At 43.8% G+C, this 24,128-nt stretch overlaps 1 protein-coding gene across 1 annotated transcript; it reads left to right on the top strand.

The window, feature by feature from the left end:
• The first annotated feature begins 4,080 nt into the window (after positions 1-4,080).
• Positions 4,081-23,563, top strand: LOC103128249 (probable RNA-binding protein 46). The gene is given in 12 exon segments (XM_060179207.1): positions 4,081-4,117; positions 7,528-7,689; positions 9,676-9,750; positions 9,753-9,974; positions 9,977-10,135; positions 11,300-11,341; positions 11,344-11,465; positions 11,468-11,868; positions 19,550-19,700; positions 19,702-19,784; positions 20,729-20,840; positions 23,341-23,563. Coding segments are annotated over 11 exon segments (1,611 nt in total). The 5' UTR covers positions 4,081-4,117; positions 7,528-7,538; the 3' UTR covers positions 23,434-23,563.
• The last annotated feature ends 565 nt before the right edge of the window (positions 23,564-24,128 follow it).

Below are 24,128 nucleotides of genomic sequence, written 5' to 3'. Positions count from 1 at the left end.
CATACTTAGTTATAAGCTTTCCCCAAAGCTCAGTCTGTTCAGTAGCAGAAGTCATCCTTTGCCTACTATGCTGAGGACTGTCCTGGTCTACGTCTGCCAACACCCTCCTTGGCCACACCGGTCCTTGTCCACGCTCTCCTCTGTGTCCTGTATTTTTTATCCTTGCTGAGCCATCATCTCCATTTCAATGAACTCTTCTCCAGGGACCCCCATCCTTGATGGGAGCAGTGTGTAGCTCTGATTAGCAAACCTATCCAGTTTACTATTACTTTTTTGGGGGGTGGTGGTCCATGTCTTCTTTCCATATATTTCCTTGCTTAGTGGTGACATGGAGCTAATCAAAACAGTGCAAGTTTTGGTAAGAAACATTCCTGCGTGAAATAAGGGGACTCTCCCTCTCTCTTTTTTCTAATTTCTTTATTGGGGGATTAATGGTTTACAGTCCACAGTAAAATACAACAGTTTATACATATGCAACATTTCCCAGTTTTCCACATGACAGTTCAACCCCAACTAGGGCATCCTAGTGCCATCCTCTGCCATCATGGGCACTCTCTCTTTTAAGCAAAAAATATACACTCACCTAACAACAATGATACAGTCTGAGAGTTGAAAGATTTTGAAGAGCAGTTAAGCTAGTTGAGCTCCAAGCTTCTCTGTAACTAGAATCTTTATATCTCAAAGAACTACCCTGAGTGGTTCCTTGCACAAAGGGTAGACAGTAGTGTAGAGAAATAAGAGATATGTGTTTAGATAATCAGCAAAGAGATTTTCTTGTGAAAACCATCATTTTCCAGTGACATACTAGTGAAGCGTCTAGTTAGCTAATGTTAGGCTAGTTAATTCACTTTAGAACATGCCAGACTAGAAAATAGAGTATTATAAGCATCATTATAAGTTAGATTAAGCTACCACCCTAGAAATCTAGACTTTTCATTGAGTCATCCAGTATTGTACTCAGCACGCAGAATCTCCCACAGGTAATGTCTATGAATGCCTCTGTCATCCAGAAAGGCAGAGAACTTGGGGAAAACATTCTCTCCCGTACATCAACAATGACTTCCTGTATCCTTAAGCCAGTGACCTTGTCTCACTGCTTCCCTTTGTCCACTTGTCTGCAGGTCCTGTGACCTGTCTTCCTGTGGCCTGTCTTCCTGTGGCAGATGCTTTTCTGCAGCATCTCAAACTCAAATCTCAAAGCTGTTCTGCTTGTTGATTCTTCACAATACAGAAGAAGGAGACTGACACAGAAGGTGGGAAAGACACCACAATGCCATTGTTTCCTCCAGTGCAGTGGGGGCCAGGTTCGAACCTGGGTTGCAGGCCTAGCAAAACAAAGCAGATGCTTTCTTCATGTGAGCTCTTCTGCCGAAAGAAGAAAGGGTCTTTTCACAGCAACCCTTATCTAAAATAGAGTTCCTTGGTCTGGCTCCAATACTCACGGACACACCTTGGTTTATTAACTTTTTAAAATTATTATACTGGAAGGGGAGGAGCATAAAGCGGAGAAGCGAAATTGGAAATCTAAAGGAACCTTCCAGGAACTTTTGTGCCTCATAAGATAACATTGCCACCTAGTGACACTTCTAGACACCACCAGCAACTCCTAAAAAAATGTTTTTTGCTTACTTAAACAAATTATGTCTAATAGAATTGTAGCTGGTGTAACTTTAAACATGTACTTAGGATTAGCTGCTGGAAAGTAAGAAGACACCAAAATTGAAGAATTTGGGGACCCTTCTTCTAGAGAAAACAGTAGTCACTGATAGTAATCAACATGACCAAAAATGACTCTTAGTTCCTGAGATAAAGGACTGAAATGGGGGTGGGGAGCACATCCGGTTATGTGCACGTATTACCAACCTAAAGTACCTCAGTCCAAGCCACCACTCCTGACCTTCAGGGGGATGCTTCACAGTCAATGAATCAGGTCTGCTGGTGTCTGTCTTTCTCTCCCTCTCTCTGTCTCCCTCCTCTCAATTTCTCTCTGTCCTAATAAAAACTAGAAAAGAATGAAAAAAAAAAAGGAAAAAATGGCTTCTGCATCAGTGGATTCATAATGCTGGCACTGATTGATACCCAGTGATAGCAGGGGAAAAAAAAAAAGAACTGAAATGGTGAAATGGTAAAACAAACTAAAAACCAATCAGCCAAACAATAAAATAAAATATAATACATAGGTGTGTTCTCTGAGTCTAAGCTCTGTACTTCCTTTGTTTTAAACCCAAGCAGCCTATACAAGTGAGATTGCTATGAAATAATTGAAATTCAAGGAAAATTATATATTGAGCTTCTAGGGTGTACAGGGTTTTGTTCCAGTTGTTTACGGGTATAATTTGAGACAGGATGAGCAAGGCACTGCCTGTTGGTTTCTGAGTCAAACTGGGGCCACTGGCTTGCTCCCTGTGAGAAAACTCCAGGGTTTCCCTATCTTAACAATAATAAGGCTACATGAATGGCTTTATCAAAGTTACTGTGGCAAGTGGATGAGTATGCAAACATCTCTGACAACTGTTGGTGACATGTAATATGTGTTCAATATGTTAAGATCATTTATGATCCAACCTTCACAATCATTTTAAGGGGGGGAGTCAGAGAAAATCAAGTGGTCTAAGGTGTGTCTACCACAAAATAGTAACAGACTTGAGCCCAGATATGCCCATCTCTGAAACAGACACACATACTCCTTATTAACAAGATATACAAGACTATCATCAGTGTCCTAAACACATGGAGATGTAAAGCTGAATCCGCACATTAATGTGGAAGAAGATACTCGGAGGCTGGGAATTGAGGGAACTGTTACCTTGTAAACCAGTGGATCATTCTGGAATCCGTGTTTCTCCTTTGCTCAAGAAGCTTCACTATCTAGGTTCATTCCAATTTTACCAACCTATGAGTCTCTGCATCTCAAGAGGTTTTTTTTTTTTTTTTTTTTTTTGTCTTTTTTTCGTATAATCCTGAGCTCTATTTTATTTATTTATTTATTTTTCCCTCCAGGATTATTGCTGGGCTCGGTGCCTGTACCATGAATGCTCCTGGAGGCCATCCCCCCCCTTTTGTTGCCCTTGTTGTTGTAGCCTCGTTGTGGTTATTATTATTGCCATTGTTGATGTTCCTTGTCGGATAGGACAGAGAGAAATGGAGAGAGGAGGGGAAGACAGAGAGGGGGAGAGAAAGATAGACACCTGCAGACCTGCCTCACCACCTGTAAAGCGACTCCCCTGCAGGTGGGGAGCCGTGGGCTTGAACCGGGATTCTTACGCTGATCCCTGCGCTTTGTGCCACATGCACTTAACCCACTGCGCCACCGCCCGACCCCCCTTATTATTTATTTTTATAGAGCCAAGCTCAGGGTACTTGTAAAAGGCTACATAACTGTGTCCATGAAAAGTGGTTTTCCATGAATTTTGAAGTGGTGCTCTGCTCCACCACCTCTAAATTTCTCCCTGGAGTGACTATGGGTAGGGACATGCCTGTTACCAAGTCTCCTGATTCAGCCCATTCTCTGAGGGGCATTTAAACTTCTTAAATTCTGTTCTCATTTGCAGGTCTGCCTTTTACATTCATTTAAAAGATCCATTTTGGGTCCATGTGACTATTCAAGTGTCAAAACTTGAAAACTGAAGTGTCAGGCCAGAGAGGAAGACCTTTTGTCATGTATCTCACTTTGCCATCTATCAGAAGATGCCAAATTCAAATTGCAGCCTCAGTCTGCAAACGTCTCAGCACAATGCAGGACCTTCTTTGGATAGCACTCCCGGTCCACTGGCCAGGATTCGCGCTCCGCGACCCCATTGGCTGAAGGGCCCGTCAATCAACGCACCATCTTGTGTGCTATTGATGGATTTAAACTTGGGCCCGCCCACTCTCCCCAGCTCCAAGACCGGCTGGCCGCCGATTGGCCGCCGCTCCTCGTGGGCACACCGGGAGCACGACGACCGCTGGGAACCCAGCCCAGGCGCGAGGCCCCTCGCAAGCCCCTCCCAGCGGGACTCCCTCCCCTCTTCTCCCAGAGACCCCCGCCCGCCTCCCGGACCGACTGGTCCCCGAAACGGTGGCGGTTTATGGTCGTTGGTCCCGGGGTTTTTGGACCAACATTAGAAGACCCGAAGGGGTGAGGAGGGCAAGGTGGGGTGCGGTGGGGGCTCCTGGCAAATGCTGGTAAGGGCTGCAGCCCAGGCCTCCGGGCCCCTCACATCGCTGTAACGAGAGCGGGGAAAGCTCTGCGCCGCCGTGTCGGGTCGCCCCGTCGGGCAACGGAAGGGCGAGCGTCGGAGCTGAGGGTTCGAGGCCCCGGCGGGCGTCTTGGGAGCAGACAAGCCTCCCCGAGTCCTCCCCTGGCGTGGGCGGTGCAGGCCGTCGGGGTCCTGCCCTGTCTCCGCCTTATTTCCGCTCCCCCTTCCCCTCACCACCTTCCGGCCCTTCCCACCTGCCGCCCTCCATCTTCTTACCACCACCATCAAGCGTCATCTGCTCCCCCCTCCCCCCGGGCTGTGTGGCCGATGTGGGGCCCGCGGGTCCTCGCCAGGGGCCTGGGGGCCGCTCCCGGGCCGTCCCGTCTGCTGGGTGAGACTTAGCAGGGAGCCGGGGGCGGCCTCGACCCCCCCCCCATCTTGGGACCCTCCCGGTCCCCCCTGCTCCCTGTCCGCTGCATGGGGGGTGGGGGTGGGTGCGGGGAGTGCGGTCGGCCACATGCGGCACCGCCATCTAGCTGCTGCTGTTTGTTTGTTTGTTTGTTGGGGGGGCGGTGGATACTGGAAATGCCCTCCCGCAGGAGCCAGGGTCCCTGCAGGTCTTCGGGGCCGCGCTGTGCTGTGAACTCGGGGTCCGCGCCCCGCGCCTGTGGGCACCTGTCGCCTCCAGGGCGAATGCACGTGGCGGCTTTATGGCGAGTCCCAGTGGGTGCAAGAGGAACCAGTTTTAATCAATAATAATACCTATTATTCTGCGCTTGGTTTTTCTTACAGATCTATCCCGCTGGGTACGTTTGAGACTTAAGAACCAGGGAGCAGGCTATAGTTATGTCTATAAAGAGGCTTCACTTCTCACCCGCTTCCCCCCCCCCCCCAAAAAAAAAAGACATTTCTTGCGGCCTTAGACATTTACTTTTTTTTTTTTTTAATAATGGGGAAAATATTTTCATACCCAGTATTGGGACAGTTGGGTAGCTGAGCTCCTCTTCTGCAGGCTTCCAGAGGAAAAGCTGCTTTGTGGCGCTCAGGGTGGCCGACTTTACGCTTTTCTTAAATAAAATTTTAAAAGATTGGTTTGCGACCACGTGCAACTGTAGCTGTAAAGATGGCTGTGGGCAGGTGCAGCAGTGGCTGTGTTAGCGGGTTCGTGGTGGTGCTCAGGAAGCTTGTTTGTTCATTTCTGATGAGAGAGAGAGAAAGAGAAAGAAAGAGAAAGTGAAGATGAGAAAAAACTTGAACATTGTCGCCAGAGATTACACAATACACCGATTGTGAGCTTGTGTGTCGCTCGGTGGGAATTATTTGCAAGAAAAATGGAACCAATTTGTGGACTGAAATGATGCCTCGGATTTTTGACTGGTGTTGCTTCTTTGTGGTGTTGCTTCTTAGGCCGGCTGTGTAAGGAGGGTTTGTAATTAGAAACCAAGTAAATTCTGTCTAGTCTTAGATATTAGTGCTGGGTATTGTTTCCCGGTATATTTTGCAGACTGATAGGTAGGGAAGTAAGAAAATCAGGGAAGAAGTATCTATTTTTGAATTGCATTTCAAATGACATTATGGAATTATTTAAGAAAGATTATATGCACGGATTTTGGTTCCATTGTACATACCTATTTTAAATTAAAAGCATATTTTGCTTTTATGTGTAGAGTGGTATTTGTGAATTTTATTGAACCTGGGACGTTGGAGACTCAGGCATGAGAATCTCATTGCATAACCATTATGCTATCTACCCCTGCCCTGTAATAATACTTTTTATATAATACAGATTTAACTTCTGGAAATAAAACTTCTACTTAGTTGTCTAATTAAAAATTTAAGATTGGGAGTCGGGTGGTAGCGCAACAGGTTAAGCGCACTTGGTGCAAAGGGCAAGGACCTGCATAAGGATCCTGGTTCAAGCCCCCGGCTCCCCACTTGCAGGGGAGTCACTTCACAGGTGGTGAAGCAGGTCTGCAGGTGTCTATCTTTCTCTCCTGCCTTTCTGTCTTCCCCTCCTCTCTCCATTTCTCTCTGTCCTATCCAACAACAATGACATCATCAACAATAATAACTACAACAATGAAAAACAAGGGCAACAAAAAGAGAAAATAAATATTTTAAAAAATTTTAAAAATTTAAGATGCAATTGAATTAATCGTTTATACTGAAACAGTTTTAGGTTTGCAGTCATGCATCTTGGATTAAATTATTCTAATTATCCAGTCAGGATAATGTGACAACAGAAAGTGATAAGTGAGGCCATGTTGTCTGTTGATGACTTGCCCTATTGACGTGGCAACCATCATGACCTTATTACATCTTACTCAGTAACAGTTGAACAAATCAGGAATTTAGTGGCATGTAATTTAAAGGATGTCAAAGAATACTAATTTGTTTTTTCCCCTCAGCTGCAGCTTATGGTGGTGCTGGGGACTAAACATGAAACTTCAGAGCCTGTGGCTCTAGAGTTCTCTTTGCATAACCATTATGCTATCTTGCCAGCAGGAGGTTTCAAGTTAAGTAGCTTGAGCGTAGCAGACAATATTTTTAGATAAAAAATTAATTTTTATTCATATTTTGACACAACTGTACTTGCTATTTTAAAATTTTCTATTTTGAAAGAGTACAAATTTGAGTTTTTATTTTTTTAATTAATGTGCTTAAAATCAGTGAGGATACAGTTGGCATTTAAAGCTAAGGGCTTGATTGCTAGTTGAGTACCTGTTCTGTGCTGTTTTGACCTTCTGCTATATAGTTGACTTTTTTTTTCCTTTAAAGACATTTTTTAAAAAGTTATATAAGATTGTAGAATTACAGGGTATAGTTGCACACTCCACCCATCACCAATATTTTGTATCCCCATCTCCAGTAGTTTTTCTTAATTGTACATTAGGTATGTGCTTATCTTTTTTCTTTTTTGCCTCCAGGGTTATTTCTGGGGCTCAGTGCCTGCACCGTGAATCCACTGCTTCCAGAGGCCGTTTTCCCCCCTTTGTTGCCCTTGTTGTTTTTTTATTATTGTTGTAGTTATTGATGATGTCGTTGTTGGATAGGACAGAGAGAACTGGAGAGAGGAGGGGAAGACAGAGATGGGGAGAGAAAGGCAGACACCTGCAGACCTGCTTCACCGCTTGTGAAGCGACGCCCCTGCAGGTGGGGAGCCAGGGGCTCGAACCTGGATCCTTACACCAGCCCTTGTGCTTTGTGCCAGGTATGCTTAACCCGCTGCGCTACCGCTCGACACCACAACTATTGACACTTTTAATTTCTTGCAACCCAAAGTCGTGTTTCATAGATTCTTGGCTCTCCATGGCCTCCATTTAAAACTGTTTTAAAACTTTTGTCTTAGGAACTGCAGCCATGAATGAAGAAAATATAGATGGAACAAATGGATGCAGCAAAGTTCGAACTGGTACTCAGAATGAAGCAGCACTGCTTGCTCTGATGGAGAAGACTGGTTACAGCATGGTTCAAGAGAACGGGCAGAGGAAGTTTGGTGGTCCTCCTCCAGGTGTGGATTTGTCTATATTCTTTGAAACTGAATCACTTAATGTAATCATTAAGTGTATTGACCACAGGTATCCCAGGCACTAGCTTTCTTCTTGTAACTGCATTAAAAATTTAGGGATCGTTTTTACTATTTTTAGGGGAAAAGAGGTAGGTTATATGTCCTGTGAATGTCTTTGTAACTACTTGTACCTTAATTTTAATTTTGCCACCAGGGTTTGCTCTGGGAATTGATGCCTGCACAACTCTACCATTCCTAGTGGCTTTCCCCTTTCATTCTTGCCACTTTTATAGTAAGAAAACCGAGTGTGAGAGAGAAGAGGGAGAGAGAGAGAGACAGAGAAGAGACCCGCAGCACTGCTTTACCACTTTTATATGAATCTTCTTCCTGTAGGCTGGGTCCTAGGGCTGGAAATGTCTTCTCCTTAAGTTGTTTTCAGTCTGGCTTGTTTAGGAACCAGAAGAGAGAAGAAGTCAGGGGCATGGAAATATCTGGGTGTTAGAGCACAAGGACTTCCACGCTTGAAGCTCCAGACACCCCAGGTTCATTTCTTGGCATACCAGATGCCACGCTGAGTGGTGGTGGTGCTTTGGTCTCTCTGCTCATCCCTCACACACACACAAATATAAATAAATCTTAAAGAAATCAGGATTGGGGGGAGTCAGGCGGTAGTGCAGCAGGATAAGCTTACATGTCGAAAAGTGCAAGTAAGGACTGGAGTAAGGATCCCAGTTTGAGCCCCCAGCTCCCCACCTGCAGTGGGAGGGCTCACTTCACAAGCGGTGAAGCAGGCCTGCAGGTGTCTTATCTTTCTCTCCACTTCTCTGTCTTCTCCATCTCTCCCCATTTCTCTCTGTCCTATCCAACAAATAGTGACATCATTAACTGCAACAACAATAAACCAAAAAGGACAAAAAAGGGAATAAATAAATAAATATTAAAAAAAGAAATCAGGATTGGGTCTGTAGGAGCAGTTAGTAAAGAGAAAGTTGCTTTGGAAACATTTTAAAAAAAATATTTTTATTTATCATTGGATAGAGACAGAGAGAAATTGATGGGGAGGGAGAGAAAGAGAGGGAGAGACAGACACCTGCAGCCCTGCTTCACCATTCGCAAAGCTTTCCTCCTGCAGGTGGGAACCAGGGGCTTGAACCTGCGTCCTCGAGCACTGTGATGTGAGCACTTTACCAGGTGCACCAACACCTGGCCGGTTTGGGGAACTTTTGAAAGAACATTGAGTGATGGAGTGGGAGTGATATTTACACTAGAAGATCAGATACAAATAGGAAGATGGACTTAATGTTTTGCATCTTGCCTTTCTACTACTAATAAGTTTAATTTCTTTGATTTTAAGTTCTCCAGTTTATAATCTGGCCACATTTAAAGTAAATATTAGGGGGCTGTTATACACATGTTACGAAGTGCAAGGACCCAGGCTCAAGCCTCTGGTCCCCACCTGCAGGGGTTAAGTTTCACAAGTGGTGAAGCAGTGCTGCAGGTGTCTCTCTGTCTCCCTCTTCCTCCTTGAGTTCTTTCTCTATCCAATAAATGAAGTAAATGAAAATGTAAAACTTAGACCTTTGTCTATCTCAACAGTTGCTTTGCCAATGACTTTCCTTTTCTTTAAAGTCACCCTGACTGTACAGACCTTTGTGCTGCATATTGTTCTGAAGGATAAAGCACTTAACTTCGTCTTCATCATAAAGCCTCGACTTAATTCTCATGAACTTAGATTTACCTGACTAGCATAATATATTGTACTACTGGGACTTTGTTTTTCTTACAGTATTAATCACTTATTATCTGACTTACTAAATAAAAGCTTCAGGGTAGAGGAATTTTTTTTATTATGTTCATCATTATATTCCCAACACCCTGGCCAGTGTATGTATGATACATAGAAGGATCACATCACAGTAAATTTGTCGGATAAATGATAAATATAAGTATCTTATAGAATTAATTAATTAGTTAATTTTTGTCTTTCAGGTTGGGAAGGTCCACCTCCTCCTAGAGGCTGTGAGGTTTTCGTAGGAAAAATCCCTCGTGACATGTACGAAGATGAGTTCCTGTATTTGAAAGAACTGGGAAGATATATGAATTTCGACTTATGATGGAATTTAGTGGTGAAAATTGAGGTTATGCTTTTGTGATGTACACTACAAAAGAGGAAACCCAGTTAGCCATCCGAAATCTTAATAATTATGAAATTCGACCTGGGAAGTTTATTGGTGTATGTGTAAGTTTGGATAACTGCAGATTATTTATTGGAGCGATTCCCAAGGAAAAGAAGAAGAAATTTTGGATGAGATGAAGAAAGTTACAGAAGGCGTTGTGGATGTCATTGTTTATCCAAGTGCTACTGATAAGACCAAAAATCTTGGTTTTGCATTTGTTGAATATGAATCTCACAGAGCTGCTGCTATGGTGAGAAGAAAATTAATTCCAGGTAAATTGATTCTTATGAAGGTTACTTTTCCATACTAAAGCAGGACAGGAAAAATAATGGTACTACTTAGGCCGGTGTTATAAGAATATTGGATGGGGGTAGATGGCACAGTGGCCATACAAAGTCTCATGTGTGAGACTCCACAAAGTCCTGGTTTCATTCCCCTGCACCACCATAAGCCAGAGCTGAGCAGTGTTCTGGTGTTGAGAGAGAGACACTGAAACTTAAAAATATTTTATGCTCTTGAGGAATAATGATTTGAGTTCAAAAAAATTAGTGCTGAAGAGAAATTGATCCTATAAAGTGAATCATTATTTGTAATGATTTACTGTAGACATTTTTTCCCGTCTGATGGAAGTCTAAGGGATAGCACCTAATTCTCTTGATTGCCAATTCTTTTTTTAATATTTATTTATTTCCCTTTTTGTTGCCCTTGTTTTTTTATTATTGTTGTAGTTATTGATGATGTCGTTGTTGGATAGGACAGAGAGAAATGGAGAGAGGAGGGGAACACAGAGACTGGGAGAGAAAGACAAGACACCTGCAGACCTGCTTCACCGCTTATGAAGCGAAGTGACTCCCTGCAAATGGGGAGCCGGGGTCTTGAACCTGGATCCTTAGTCGGTCCTTGAGTTTGGCGCCACCTGTGCTTAACCCACTGCACTACCACTCGACTCCCAATTGCCAGTTCTTATTCTTAAAAATCTTTGAAGTGTATTCCATTTCTCTCCCCCACTCCCTCTCTGTGTATGGATCCAGGGCCTTGCATGTGCAGGATTTTATGGTTCCAAGGTTCTTTTTTTTTTTCCCCAGTCAGAGAAAAGGAGATGGGGAAGGAGAAACAGATGCACTAGGGCTTTCCCTGGTACTGTGGTACTCCTCTGGGGTTCACATCTGGATTTTACTTGCATGGCATAGTATGCAGTCCGCCTGGTAAGCTATCTCTCTGACCTGTTGACTATTAAAAGATTTTTCCATAAATTCTGACTAGACTTGCTTTACTAAAAATTTTCAGGTGAGTAGTGAACTTAATTTTATTGCTTAATCATGTATATTGACTTGGATTTAAGTTTCTGCTTTTTGGAGGTGTGATTTAATTGAGTAGTTTTCAACTTTCCCTTGTTTTTAATTGTGTTCAAATTAGTTTGCTTTTTCTTTTTACAGGGACATTTCAGCTATGGGGTCATCCCATTCAAGTAGATTGGGCTGACCAGAAAAAGAGGTTGATGAGGAAACCATGCAGAGAGTGAAAGTTCTCTGTGTGAGAAATTTAATGGTCTCAACAACAGAGGAAACAATTAAGTCCGAATTCAATAAATTCAAAAATTTATTGGCGCAGTGGAGCGAGTGAAGAAACTGAGAGATTATGTGTTCGTGCACTTTTTCAACCGAGAAGATGCAGTGGCCGCCATGTCCACGATGAACGGAAGGTGCATTGATGGAGCTGGCATCGAGGTGACCCTGGCAAAGCCGGTCAACAAAGAGAACACCTGGAGGCAGCACCTGAATGGTCAGATCAGCCCCAATCCTGACAACCTCATTGTGTTTGCTAACAAAGAAGAGAGCCACCCCAAAACTCTAGGCAAGCCACCAACGCTCCCAGCTCGGCTCAATGGTCAGCATAGTCCAAGCCCCCCTGAAATGGAGAGGTGCACATATCCGTTCTTTCCCAGAACAAAGCTTACTCCCATTAGTATGTATTCCTTAAAAGCCAATCATTTCAACTCAGCTGTGTAGTTGAGGTGGTCTGGTGTCGGGCTGCACCGTGGAGAAGAGAGCGGACGTCCAGAGCAAAGGGGTACACAAATCTTTATTATAGGATGGGGGGGGGTTTGGTTCGGACCACGTGGAGCCAGCCGGCAATGGCCGACCACGGGGGGAGAGCAGGGAGCGAGACCTCAGAGAGGGAGAGCTGAGAGCCCAGAGAGAGAGAGGGGGGTGAGGGGGCTTTTCATTGGGCGACAACCAGAGGTGACGTGTAGGGCCAGGATTGGTTGAAGGGGGCAATGCTAGAGTTTCGCGCGGCGTAGTAAAACCTGGGGGCGGAGACTGCATCAGAATAACTCCTCAGCAACATCTCCTATCCCTTTATATCTAAATGGACACAGTAAAGAAAAATGGAATGGAGCAGGCTTAAATGTTTTAGAGGAATGCCATGCTCAGGTGGGAAGATGTAGGACTTTCTGTGGAGGATGGAAGGCTTAAATGGCTGCGAACCTTGTGAGATTTATGCGTCCTCCTGTGCTCAACCCCTCTTTAGAGAGAGAGACTTACCTGGAGAGACTCATCTCATAGGTTTAAGCGCAGCCTGCTCAACCATCTCTTCACAATATCTCTACATCTTTTCTATCTTTCTATCTAGTAATTGCATAAGATGTACAAAGTCTGTAAAAGACTATCATGGGGCAGAAACCTTTTGGGCATAAGCCTAAATGATATAACAAAGCAGGAAGGGACAAGTAGGGGAGTAGTAAAAGCCAGTGTGGTGTGAAGGGAGGGATTGGTGTGTAAAGGAACATTCCCTGCTTGGGTGGGGAAAGGGGCAAGGGTACATAATGAGGGGGAGGCGGGAGGCATGACCCACCAAACAGAGGGGCTATTTGGCATTGTATAGTCCTCAAGGCAACAGTCTGTAAAGTCTATGAATTACTCAGGATCAGTCTATGAAAAACCAGCAGCGTGAAAGGAAATAAGCTGCTTCAAAATTGTGTAAAATGTATATAGGGTATGTCAGAAAGTCCGATACAAGTCTCAGTCCGAAGTAGATGGCTAGGGGAAGAAATTGGCAGGGGATGCAACGCTGCATGAGGGAGGTCAGCCGCTGGAATGTTGCTTTTCTGTAGATAGCCAGCTGGAACTGCCAACACGTGACAAGCAGGTCAGAAGCAGGAACGGTAACCTGGCATGAAGAAAGTTCTGTCCTTGGAGTCTGTGTATCAGGTTCTTCAGATCGCGTTGAGTGACATCTAGGGTTTCAGGGGGTGTGCCACGGTAGTCGTGCCATGTAGTGGGTGACGTCAGGGTGTGCAGGGGTTCAGATGGTTTTTCCGGGATTCCTGTGAAAGAAACACAAACAATCTGCTTCTCGTGGTTAATTTGAACTTGTAACAAGTTATAGGTTTGTTATAGTTGATACCTCGATGATTATAATTGGTTTAGAATCTCTTTATGATTTTATTTAAAGGTCATCTAATGTGACCTCCTGTAGCAGCCTCTACCACAGGATCTTGAGACCAATTTTAGCTAAAATATGTTTTTTTTTTTTTTTTTAATTTTTTTTTTATTTATTCCCTTTTGTTGCCCTTGTTGTTTTATTGTTGTAGTTATTATTGTTGTTGTCATTGTTGTTGGATAGGACAGAGAGAAATGGAGAGAGGAGGGGAAGACAGAGAGGAGGAGAGAAAGATAGACACCTGCAGACCTGCTTCACCGCCTGTGAAGCGACTCCCCTGCAGGTGGGGAGCCGGGGTTCGAACCGGGATCCTTATGCCAGTCCTTGTGCTTTGCGCCACCTGCGCTTAACCCGCTGCGCTACAGCCCGACTCCCTAAAATATGTATTTTAAACAGACTCAAATTGCTTAGAGAGTTAACGCATATTCGTGACAATGACTTTAATGTTTACAGTGCCAGATTGATGCCAGATCTGTTGTGGATTAATTTCCACAAGATAGTTTACAGGGCACCTTTGGGGGCCCTTCAAAGGTGTCCTGTATATAAAATTTATATCGTTTAGTTTTGGGAATGAATAGTCACGTTGAACATTTAGACTTTTACCTAAATAGTAAGTTACCTTAACAAATTAATTTTTACCTAATCTGGTAAAAGTGTAGCTGTAGGGTTACAGTTTTGACCATTAAGTTAGTGTTACCAAACTTGAGACATACCCATAAACATTTAGTTATAACAAACTGGAGGAAAAAGAACTTTTGTTATAAAAACATTATTTAAAAACAAATTTAAATCTGTCATTAATCACACAGTTTAAGACTAAACACATATATACCAAAACTATATATAAAAATCAAAAGAGGGAGAAAGAAAAAAAATTGGAATGTTTCTGGACGTCTCCAGAAACTTTGGCTGCGTCCAGCATTTTTATATAAAGCCAATTACCTTTTAGAGTACTCCAAGCATATGGGTCATGCAAAAAAAAAATTTTTGTCATTCAACACACTCACAAAAACAACTGGCCAGTTATAACATAAGACATACAGGGAAAGGGTAGGAGAGAGGTCTCTGTGAGCCAGATTTTGCAGGTTCTGCCATGTCGTATTACGGGTCCTGGGATGTATCCTGCATCTGATCCTCTTGTAGTATTTCTTGTTCTTCAGGAATAACAGCGCCATCCTGCGGGTATTGTCGGACATGGCGGGCAGGAACCCAGACAGGTTTAGAGAAATTTTGAGGGAAAATGCATGCGAAACCCCTTCCCATGGTCAATAATGGGTCAGGACCTTTCCAAATTTTATCGAGTGGGTCTCTCCATTTGACCTTAATAGATGGGAGGGTAGATGGTGTTTGCCAGTGAAGAATAATAGGGGGTAAGGCCGAGTTATTGTAAATATTAAAGAGATTTAACGTAGTTAAGGCTTTTGCTAGCTGGATATTGTGGGGATATGTTCCTCCTTTATCTTTATTTAGTTGAGCCTTCAGAGTTTGATGGGCCCTCTCGACAATGCCTTGTCCCTGTGGATTGTAGGGAATGCCCGTGGTATGAGTAATATTCCAGAGGGAACAAAAATCTTTAAATTGTTTGCTTGTAAACATAGGTGCATTGTCTGTTTTCAAAAATAATGGGACCCCCATAACGGCAAAACAAGAGAGCATATGGCTTACAAGCTTTTTAGCACTTTCTCCTGTCTGAGCTGTAGCCCACATAAATTTAGAAAAGGTATCAATTGAGACAAACACATATTTTTGTTTGCCAAAGTTTGGTATGTGGGTGACATCAATTTGCCAAATAGCATTAGCTTTTAAACCTCGGGGGTTAACCCCAAGGGTCTGGATAGCAGGTGTCTTTATGAGACTTGCACAAGAAGAGCATGTAGTGAGGATATGTTTTAATTATGGTACAGGAACATCAGGGAATCGAGCTCGAAGGCCTTTAAGATTAACATGGGTTAGAGAATGGAAATTAGCAGGATCAGAGACAGTTCCTGTGGAGGCAAGACGGTCAACTGCGGCATTCCCTTCGGACAGGGAACCAGGAAGAGGGCTGTGGGAACGAAGGTGTTGAATATACAGTGGTTGGGTTCGAGAACAGAGCATAGAGGCGATTTGAATCAAGAGAGGGGAAAGTGGGTTGTCATCGATTTTCACATAAGAACGAGCAAGCCATGGAAGTAAGTTAACAGTATACACACTGTCAGAAAAAAGGTTGAAGGATTCTGGTACAGCTTTTAGTGCAAGAAAAACAGCATAAAGTTCTTTGTACTGAGGGGAATTATCAGGAAGCTCAGTAAAGAGAGGTTTAGGAGATTGTTTGTCTGGGTAATATATCAGGGCAGCAGCTCCCCTTTTTCCGCCATCAGTAAAGATTGTAGGAGCAGAGGGAATGGGATCCCGAGAGAAAAGTTTAGGTGCTAGTAGAGGCAGAAGAGGTAAAGAAGCTATCAATTTATTAGAAGGAAAATGGTTATCTATTTGTCCTGGAAACCCCACGAAGCTTATGGCAAAGCGGGAATGATGGCGTATAAGCCATTCTGTATCTGTGAGAGAAAAGGGCAGAATGATTAAATCCGGTTCTTTCCCTAAGACCTGCACAGACCTATTTCTCCCTTGGCAAACCATGAATGTTAACGCGTCTATCTCAGTGAGGAGTCTTGGAGCTCCTCCTACTGGCATGTGAAGCCATTCGAGAACCGCATGGTCTTGCCACAGTGCCCCTACTACTGTGGGGGTGGAGTTGAAGATTAGAAGGTTTACCGGAGAGGAGGGGGAGAATCGAACAAGGTGCATGTCCTGGAGGGCCTGGTTAACCCTTTCCAGTGCCAAGGAGGCCTCAGGAGTTAACTTACGTTTTGAAGAGGGCTGTTTGTTTCCTTTCAACAGGTCAAACAGTGGTTGGAGGCAGCTTGTGGGCAGATAGAGATACTGCCTAAGCCAATTTAAATTTCCTAGAAAACTTTGTAAAGAAGCAAGAGTAAGGTTAGAAGGGAAGGTAACATTAGGTTTTAAGGGACGAATTTGCGTTAGAGAAATCTCTGAACCTAGGAAGGATATTGGAGGGATTAGCTGTATCTTCTCAGGGGCTACATTAAGGCCGCTTTTCTTTAATGCAGGAATGAGAAAATCACCTAAGGCATAGAGATCTGTATCTGATTTCCCCCATATTAAAATATCATCTGTATAATGAAAAATATTAAGGCCCTTATGAATATATGGGACAAGGGCAGATTTAACAGCCTCCTGACAAATTGTAGGACTATTGTCCATACCCTGGGGCAGCACCACCCATTCAAATCTATCAGCAGGGCTGGCGTTATTAATAGACGGAACAGAGAAGGCAAAAACGTTTACAATCTCGTGGATGCAAGGGGATAGAGAAAAAACAATCTTGTATATCAATAGCTATGATTGGAATTCCCATGGGAATTGCAGAAGCACGAGGCAAACACCTTTGGGGGGAGCCCCAGACCTGCATGGTTTTATTTACTGCACGGAGATCTTGAAGGAGGCGCCATTTTCCTGAGCGCTTTTTAATCACAAAGACAGGAGCATTCCATGGGCTTCGAGAATGACGAATGTGTCCCAAGGACAACTGCTCTAGGACGAGCTCTTTTATAATTTTTAGCTTATCCCTAGGTAAAGGCCACTGTTCCACCCAGACAGGCTCATTAGAAAGCCAGCTTAAGCAGGGTGTTTGGCTACGAACAGTGGCATTTACTATTGGGGGTGCTGAATAGAACTGGTAACGCGGGAATGAGTTTTACGCTCTGCAGAGGCGTCTGTGGATATCCTAACATCAAGACATTCCAGAAGATCCCTGCCCAGTAAGTTGGTGCTAATATTAGCTACCAAAGGGCGGAAGCATCCGGTAGAACCTTCTGGGTCTTCCCACATGAGCGAGTCTCGTGTGCAAAATGCTCTGGTCATCCCTCCTATTCCATGTAAACTGGGTCCAGGGATAAGTTCCCAATCTTGGGGAACCTCTTCTTGCCTTAAAATCGTCTTTTCTGCCCCCGTGTCAATCAAAAATTTAAAAGGAATATTGCCAATCTTTACTGTCATAGAAGGGTGGCCCCGTTCTAAAACAGGAGTGGTCCACAATATCTCATGCCCCGAATTTGTACCATTCAGGGGCGAACCATCTTTATGAAATTGGGACCAACAATCTCTCTTCCAATGAAACCCCTTACGACATTTTGGACAAACAGTACATGGTCTCTGGCTCCCTGACTGAAAGCGGGGTTGCTCTGGCTGGAGGCGTGGTTTCCCTGACGGGAGGCGTGGTCGCAACTTATGAGGACATTGGTTATGCCAATGTCCTTGGCGACCGCACTGAAAGCAGGCCCCGTTTTGCTTACGTGGGGCAACTGCATAGACCTGTGTCGTAGCGGGTGCCCCATAATTGCCTGATGTAAGTTCCTGTGTCGCTAGAATCCAATTATCTGGGTGTAGGTGTTTAAGATTAAGGCATACCTGACGGAATTGTGGTGTCATGCCTTCCCAGACAATAGAGCACGGGAGTAGTTTGCGGACATCAGGATTATAAACCTTTCCCTCTAAGCTTCTCTTCACCCTTGAGATGAAGCTCGCCAATGATTCATCAGAGCCTTGGTGAAAAGAGTTAGTGGGAGCTGACGGATCTACATCAGGTGTGGTCACCCTTTCCCATGCTTGTGTTGCACAGATGCGTACCTGTTCAAAATAACCAGTTGGAAACCTGGCTTCTGCCTGCTGAGCTCCAGATTCATAAGCTCCTGCTCCAAACAAGGCATCAGAATTCCATTCTACCTGTTTGTTACTATTTTCCTGCGATTGTCTAGAGCACTCATCGCGGAAGCATGCCTGCCACTGAAGATAGAGTGGGTCTGGGAGTGCAGCACGAGCCAGATCTTTCCAGTCTTGTTTTGTATTTAAATGCTGGTAAAAGCTCCTCAAGACGGACTTGGTCCATGGAGAATGCATTCCGTCCTCCCTGACTTCTTGTCTGAGTGTTCCAAGTTCTATAGAGGAATATGGCTGCCACGGCTGAGGGTTTTGTTTAGAAGGGCCCAAGTTTACTGGGAATGTGTGGATTTGGTCCGATGGTGCGGGAGAGGGAGCTACAGAAGTGGAAAGTGCCGTAGAAACTGCTGTAGTGGCTGCAGGGGAGACTAAACACATATCTACGGGGACGGAGCTCCCGGGGTGGACTGCACATGGTTTAAAATCCTTAAATGCTGAAAAAATATCCTTTAGCTCTCATATCTCAGCCACTAGGTCCCTTAATGGTGACGTATCAGCAGGGGGCGGGGTCAGGGACGAGGAAGCCTCAGGCAGAGCTGAAACCGCAACGGCAGGGGCCGGGGGCGGAGCTGAAACCAGGGCTGCAGGGGCTGGGGGTGGGGTCAGGAAAACGGAAGCTGCAGGCGGAGCTGAAACCGGGACGGCAGGGGCAGGGGGGGGTTCAGGGACACGGAAGCTGCAGGTGGAGCTGAAACCGGGGCGGAAGGGGGCGGGGTCAGAGGAGGAGTGTCCTAACACGTGTGCGTGTCTGTGGGAACGGAATTCTTGGGTTTAGCCGCTGATCGCTTAGGACGTCTAAGTCTTAAGCACATGTGATTTAACTCTCGTACCTCAGCCTCAAGGTCACTTATCCTTATGGCATACCACGTTTTACATATCTTGAAAGTGGCAACCACAGTTTAAAAAAATCCAAGAGGTAGCGAAAATTAAACCGTTTATGACAGCGTGAATCTGTCCCAGGTCAAGAGATAATGACTGGGACACCTCATAAAACGAGAAATTTCCCATGGTGGAGGGAAACGCAGGGCCACAGAAGTGGACGGATGCCACTTACCTGTGTCTGGGCAGTTTCGGAGACCTCAGGCCGGGCGTGATGTGGGTACGGAATACGATGGGTGCCAGATGTTGTTGAGGTGGTCTGGTGTCGGGCTGCACCGTGGAGAAGAGAGCGGATGTCCAGAGCAAAGGGGTGCACAAATCTTTATTATAGGATGGGGGGGGGGGTTTGGTTTGGACCACGTGGAGCCAGCCGGCAATGGCCGACCATGGGGGGAGAGCAGGGAGTGAGACCTCAGAGAGGGAGAGCTGAGAGCCCAGAGAGAGAGGGGGGGTGAGGGGGCTTTTTATTGGGTGACAACCAGAGGTGACGTGTAGGGCCAGGATTGGTTGAAGGGGGCAATGCTAGGTTTTTGCGCAGCGTAGTAAAACCTGGGGGCGGAGACTGCATCAGAATAACTCCTCAGCAACACAGCTTTCATGAATTTGGGTTACTACTGCAACAAAAATAATTGGGCTCCACCAGAATATTACTTATATTCTACAACAAGCCAAGATGGGAAAGTACTTTTGGTATATAAGATAGTTATTCCTGCGATCGCAAACGGATCCCAGAGTTAACTTCATTCCAGACAAGCTGTGTACTACCATAGAAGATGCAAAGGAACTAGCGGCCCAGTTCACATTACTTCATTTGGGTAAGTTCAGAATCACTTTACATAATAATAGGATGTGCGCTCAGGAAAAATCATGATAGACCTAGACTATTGGCAGTGAATAACATGAATTTGACATCAGCTTTATGAATAGATGGAAAATTTTGTTGAGACTTTATAAACCTTAGGAAATATCATTGAGCAAATCGAGTACACAGATTTTAGGAAGACTTTGTCCTATATTTTAAAACATTACTATGGGGAACTTTGGTTTTTCTTTAGAGTTCATGTTTATTTCATTAATTATTTTACGAATCTTCATCTGAATACAAATTTGTATTTAAGTTAGAGGATTTTTTTTTCTAACTTAAACCCGCTCCTGAGAGTTTCTGCTTTTGGTGAAGTCTGTACAGTATTTGTTTGAACAGATTTGTGAGTGGATAAAACCTGAGGCATTTTGGATGGGTCATGTGTAGACACAGCCTATGTTCACCAATCTGGAAATTTTTACTATTACTCATGAAAGACAAAAGGATCATTGAGAGATGTTTATGTTCTGTCCTTTAAGAAAGGCATTGGGACATGTGCTAACCAAATATTTGGTATTGGAATGAGTACATTTAAAAGCTACTGGTGTTTTACTGTCTCTTGCTTTTAAAAAAAAATATATATATATATATATATATTTACTTCTTTATTATTGGATAGAGGCCGAGAGAAATTCAGAGGGTAGAGGGAGATAGAGACGGAGAAAGAGACAGATACCTGAAGCCCTGTTTCACCACTCATGAAACTTGCCCCCCTGCAGGTGGGGACCAGGGACTTGATCCTGAGTCCTTGTGCACTGTAATGTGAGCTCTTAACCAGGTCTGCCAACATCTGGCCCCCTCTTGCTTTTTGCTGTTATGTTAAGCTTCCTTCTCTTCTGTTTGTCCCATCATTTAATGCAGCTATTGGTTTCATTGGTGATTTTTTTTATACCCACTGTAGTAATGCATTAGAAGATAGTGGTTTCTTGAGAATGAATAATAAGGAAAAGTCTCCCACTAAGGATGATAATTGCTTCTTCACTAGAATAGGCAAAACTCTTGACTTTAACTTGGTCTGTTGCATGGTGGCAGATCCATAGGACTAAAGTCTAAATTTAAAATTGATAGTCTCAGATATTTTTAGGCATCGGAAAGGAAAAGCATTGTCTATAGGGAGAGGACGTTTATATATTGTGGGAATTTGCATATTCATCAGCTCCTGCTATAATATGTGAATATTTCTTTGGAAATTCTGATTTGGAGAAATTGCTACAATTTTAGTACCGAAGATGGGGCTCCCTTCAAAGAAACTTAAAAGTGTGCTCAGTTTTTGGTTTTTTTTTTTTAGTTCCAATTAAGCCAATTAAGCTCCCACTTTCAAAATTAATGGCATTTTATGTTCTGACAGCGTCATCCACTTGGCCTGTGTGTTAACTATTAGACCACTGTTAGCTTCTTTTTTCCCAAAGGAGCACATTAAATTTGGCAGCCAAAGCTGACAGTGAGCCTTATCCATCTCTCTTCTCCTTTTTTAGCGAGCTGTAAATCCTGAAATCCATAGAATCACCTAGTTCTCATCCTAGACACCACATCCACAGGAAGTGCCTTTTACCTGTTTCTGCCTCTGGTTTCCAAACGTGCATAAAGGTGTCCATGTGAAATCCGGTGCAGGTGTCAAAGGAACAGTGGATCTCCCGTAGGTACAAAAGTCCCTTGTTTGAGATATCGAGACAAAGTACAAACACACCATTTCTTTTGCTGCTGTATCTCTTATCACATGAAGTCCTCTTGATCACTGAGATTTAGAGCTTTGACATATGTGTCCTCGAGTCTCTGTTCACCGCCACGCAGCTAGCCCGGCCTTCGGGAGCCCCGAATTTTAACGACAGACATAATTCATATTTTGCATTATAAGTAGTCTTTATATTTATCTCAAAGTGTATCCTCTTAATATTTATCTCAAAATGTATCCTCTTTATATGTATCTCAAAGTGTATCCTACCACTCTATTTCTCTCAATATTTTTTATTAAGGCTGTTAACATATATGCCTCAATTGAAGTCATCTCTTCCTATATCAGTACAAGTTTGAATGACATCAATATTTTTCTAATAATTAACATTCTCAAGACACCCTCTCTATACCCATGTCTATTCTACTTTTATTTATTTATTTATTTATTTATTTTTTTGTTAAGAAAGGATTAATTAACAAAACCATAACGTAGGAGGGGTACAATTCCACACAATTCCCATGACCCAATCTCCATATCCCACCTCCTCTCCATATCCCACCCCCTCTCCTGATAGCTTTCCCATTCTCTATCCCTCTGGGAGCATGGACCCAGGGTCATTGTGGGTTGAAGAAGGTAGAAGGTCTGGCTTCTGTAATTGCTTCCCTGCTGAACATGGGCATTGACTGTTCGGTCCATACTCCCAGTCTGCCTCTCTCTTTCCCTAGTAGGGTGGGTTTCTGGGGAAGCAGAGCTCCAGGACACATTGGTGGGGTCTTCAGTCCAGGGAAGCCTGGCCAGCATCCTGATGACATCTGGAACCTGGTGACTGAAAAGAGAGTTAACATACGAAGCCAAACAAATTGTTGAGCAGTCATGGACTCAAAGCTTGGAATAGTGGAGAGGAAGTGTTAGGGGGGTACTCACTGCACACTCTAGTGTACTTCTGCTTTCAGGTATATATTTTGCAGTAGTTTACGTATACGTGTGAACATATGCTCTCTCTCACAGAACCTGGTCTATATCTAGGTTTTGGGACTTTGTTAGAAAGTGAACCACCTGAGATGGAATTAGAGTATACTATGAAAGGAAAGGTCTCACCCGAGTAATGAAGCTGAAGGGTTGTCATTCCCCACATGAAGTCTCTGGACACAGTCTGAAGGGAAGCATGTTGAGGTGACAATCGTTGTGTTGTTTAGGCTGTGATCAGCAGATGCAATATTATTTGATATGGATTGGGAGAGGCATACGGGAAAGTGGGCCCTATCCAAGGGTTCCAGGACTGGGGGAAGTAGGGGCTCTATAGTGGAGATGTGAGGTTCCTGCTGTCTTAGGGTTCAAAAAGACAATGGAAAGTTAATGTTATCATCACATTACTTGGTAATTGGGTTAACTTTGAAAAGTCCTTTTGTTAGGGTTTGCTGTACAGTACCCAGTATCTTGTATATAGCTTTGCTATTGGTTGCTTCTGATCTACTTGGTCTAGGCTTTTGAGAGAGTCTACATATCAATTACACAGCCTATATATTGAAAAGATTCAGTTTGTGTTTTGAAAAACTTCAAGACATACCATTAATTTTCCCCCTCTCATATTAACTAGTGATTTATATGACTACATTTTACTAAGACTGTACATAAACACCATTCCCACCACCAAAAGACTGTGACCCATCCCTCCAAACCCACTCCCACCCCCCACTGGCCAAGGAAGCTGCATGTCTACCGCTCACCACAGGATTTTTACTTTGATGCGCTACTTACAATTTGGTCAGGTCCTGCATTTAGTTTCCCTTTCACATCTTCTTACTCAACTTCTGTTGATGAGTGGGATCATCCCATACTCATATTTATCTTTCTGACTTAACATAATTCCTTCTAGCTCTGTCCAAGATGGGTCAGAGAAGGTGGGTTCATTGTTCTTGATAGCTGCATAGTATTCCATTGTGTATATATACCACAGCTTTCTTAGCCACTCATCTGTTGTTGGGCACCTGGGTTGCTTCCAGGTTTTAGCTGTTATGAATTGTGCTGCTATGAACATAGGAGTACACACCTCTTTTTGGTTGGGTGTTATGGAGTCCTTGGAGTATAACCCCAGGAGAGTTATTACTGGATCATATGGAAGGTCCATGTCTAGCCTTCTGAGAATTTTCCAAACTGCTCTCCACAGAGGCTGTACCAATTTACATTCCCACCAGCAATGTAAAAGGGTTCCGCTGTCCCTACAACCTCTCCAGCATTTGTTGCTGCTGTTCTTTTTGATGTATGCCATTCTTACAGGAGTGAGGTGGTATCTTAGTGTTGTCTTAATTTGCATTTCTCTGACAGTCAGTGACCTAGAGCAGTTTTTCATATGTTTGTTAGCCTTTTGGATCTCCTCTGGAGTGAATGTTTTATTCATATCCTCTGCCCATTTTTGGAAGGGGTCATTTGCTTTTTTGGTGCTAAGTTTGCTGAGCTCTTTATATATTTTGGTGATTAGTTTCTTCTCTGATGTATGGCATGTGAAGAACTTCTCCCATTCTGTGAGGAGTCTGTTTAATAGTTTCTTTGGATGTGCAGAAGCTTTTCAATTTGATGTAGTCCCATTGGTTTGTTTCTGCTTTAGTCTTCCTTGCAATTGGGTTTG

This window comes from Erinaceus europaeus, chromosome 19 (assembly GCF_950295315.1).
Source record: "Erinaceus europaeus chromosome 19, mEriEur2.1, whole genome shotgun sequence".
In the NCBI taxonomy this organism is placed as follows: Eukaryota; Metazoa; Chordata; class Mammalia; order Eulipotyphla; family Erinaceidae; genus Erinaceus; species Erinaceus europaeus.
Note: the sequence above shows the minus strand (reverse complement) of the source record. Positions and strands in the feature narration are given on the sequence as shown.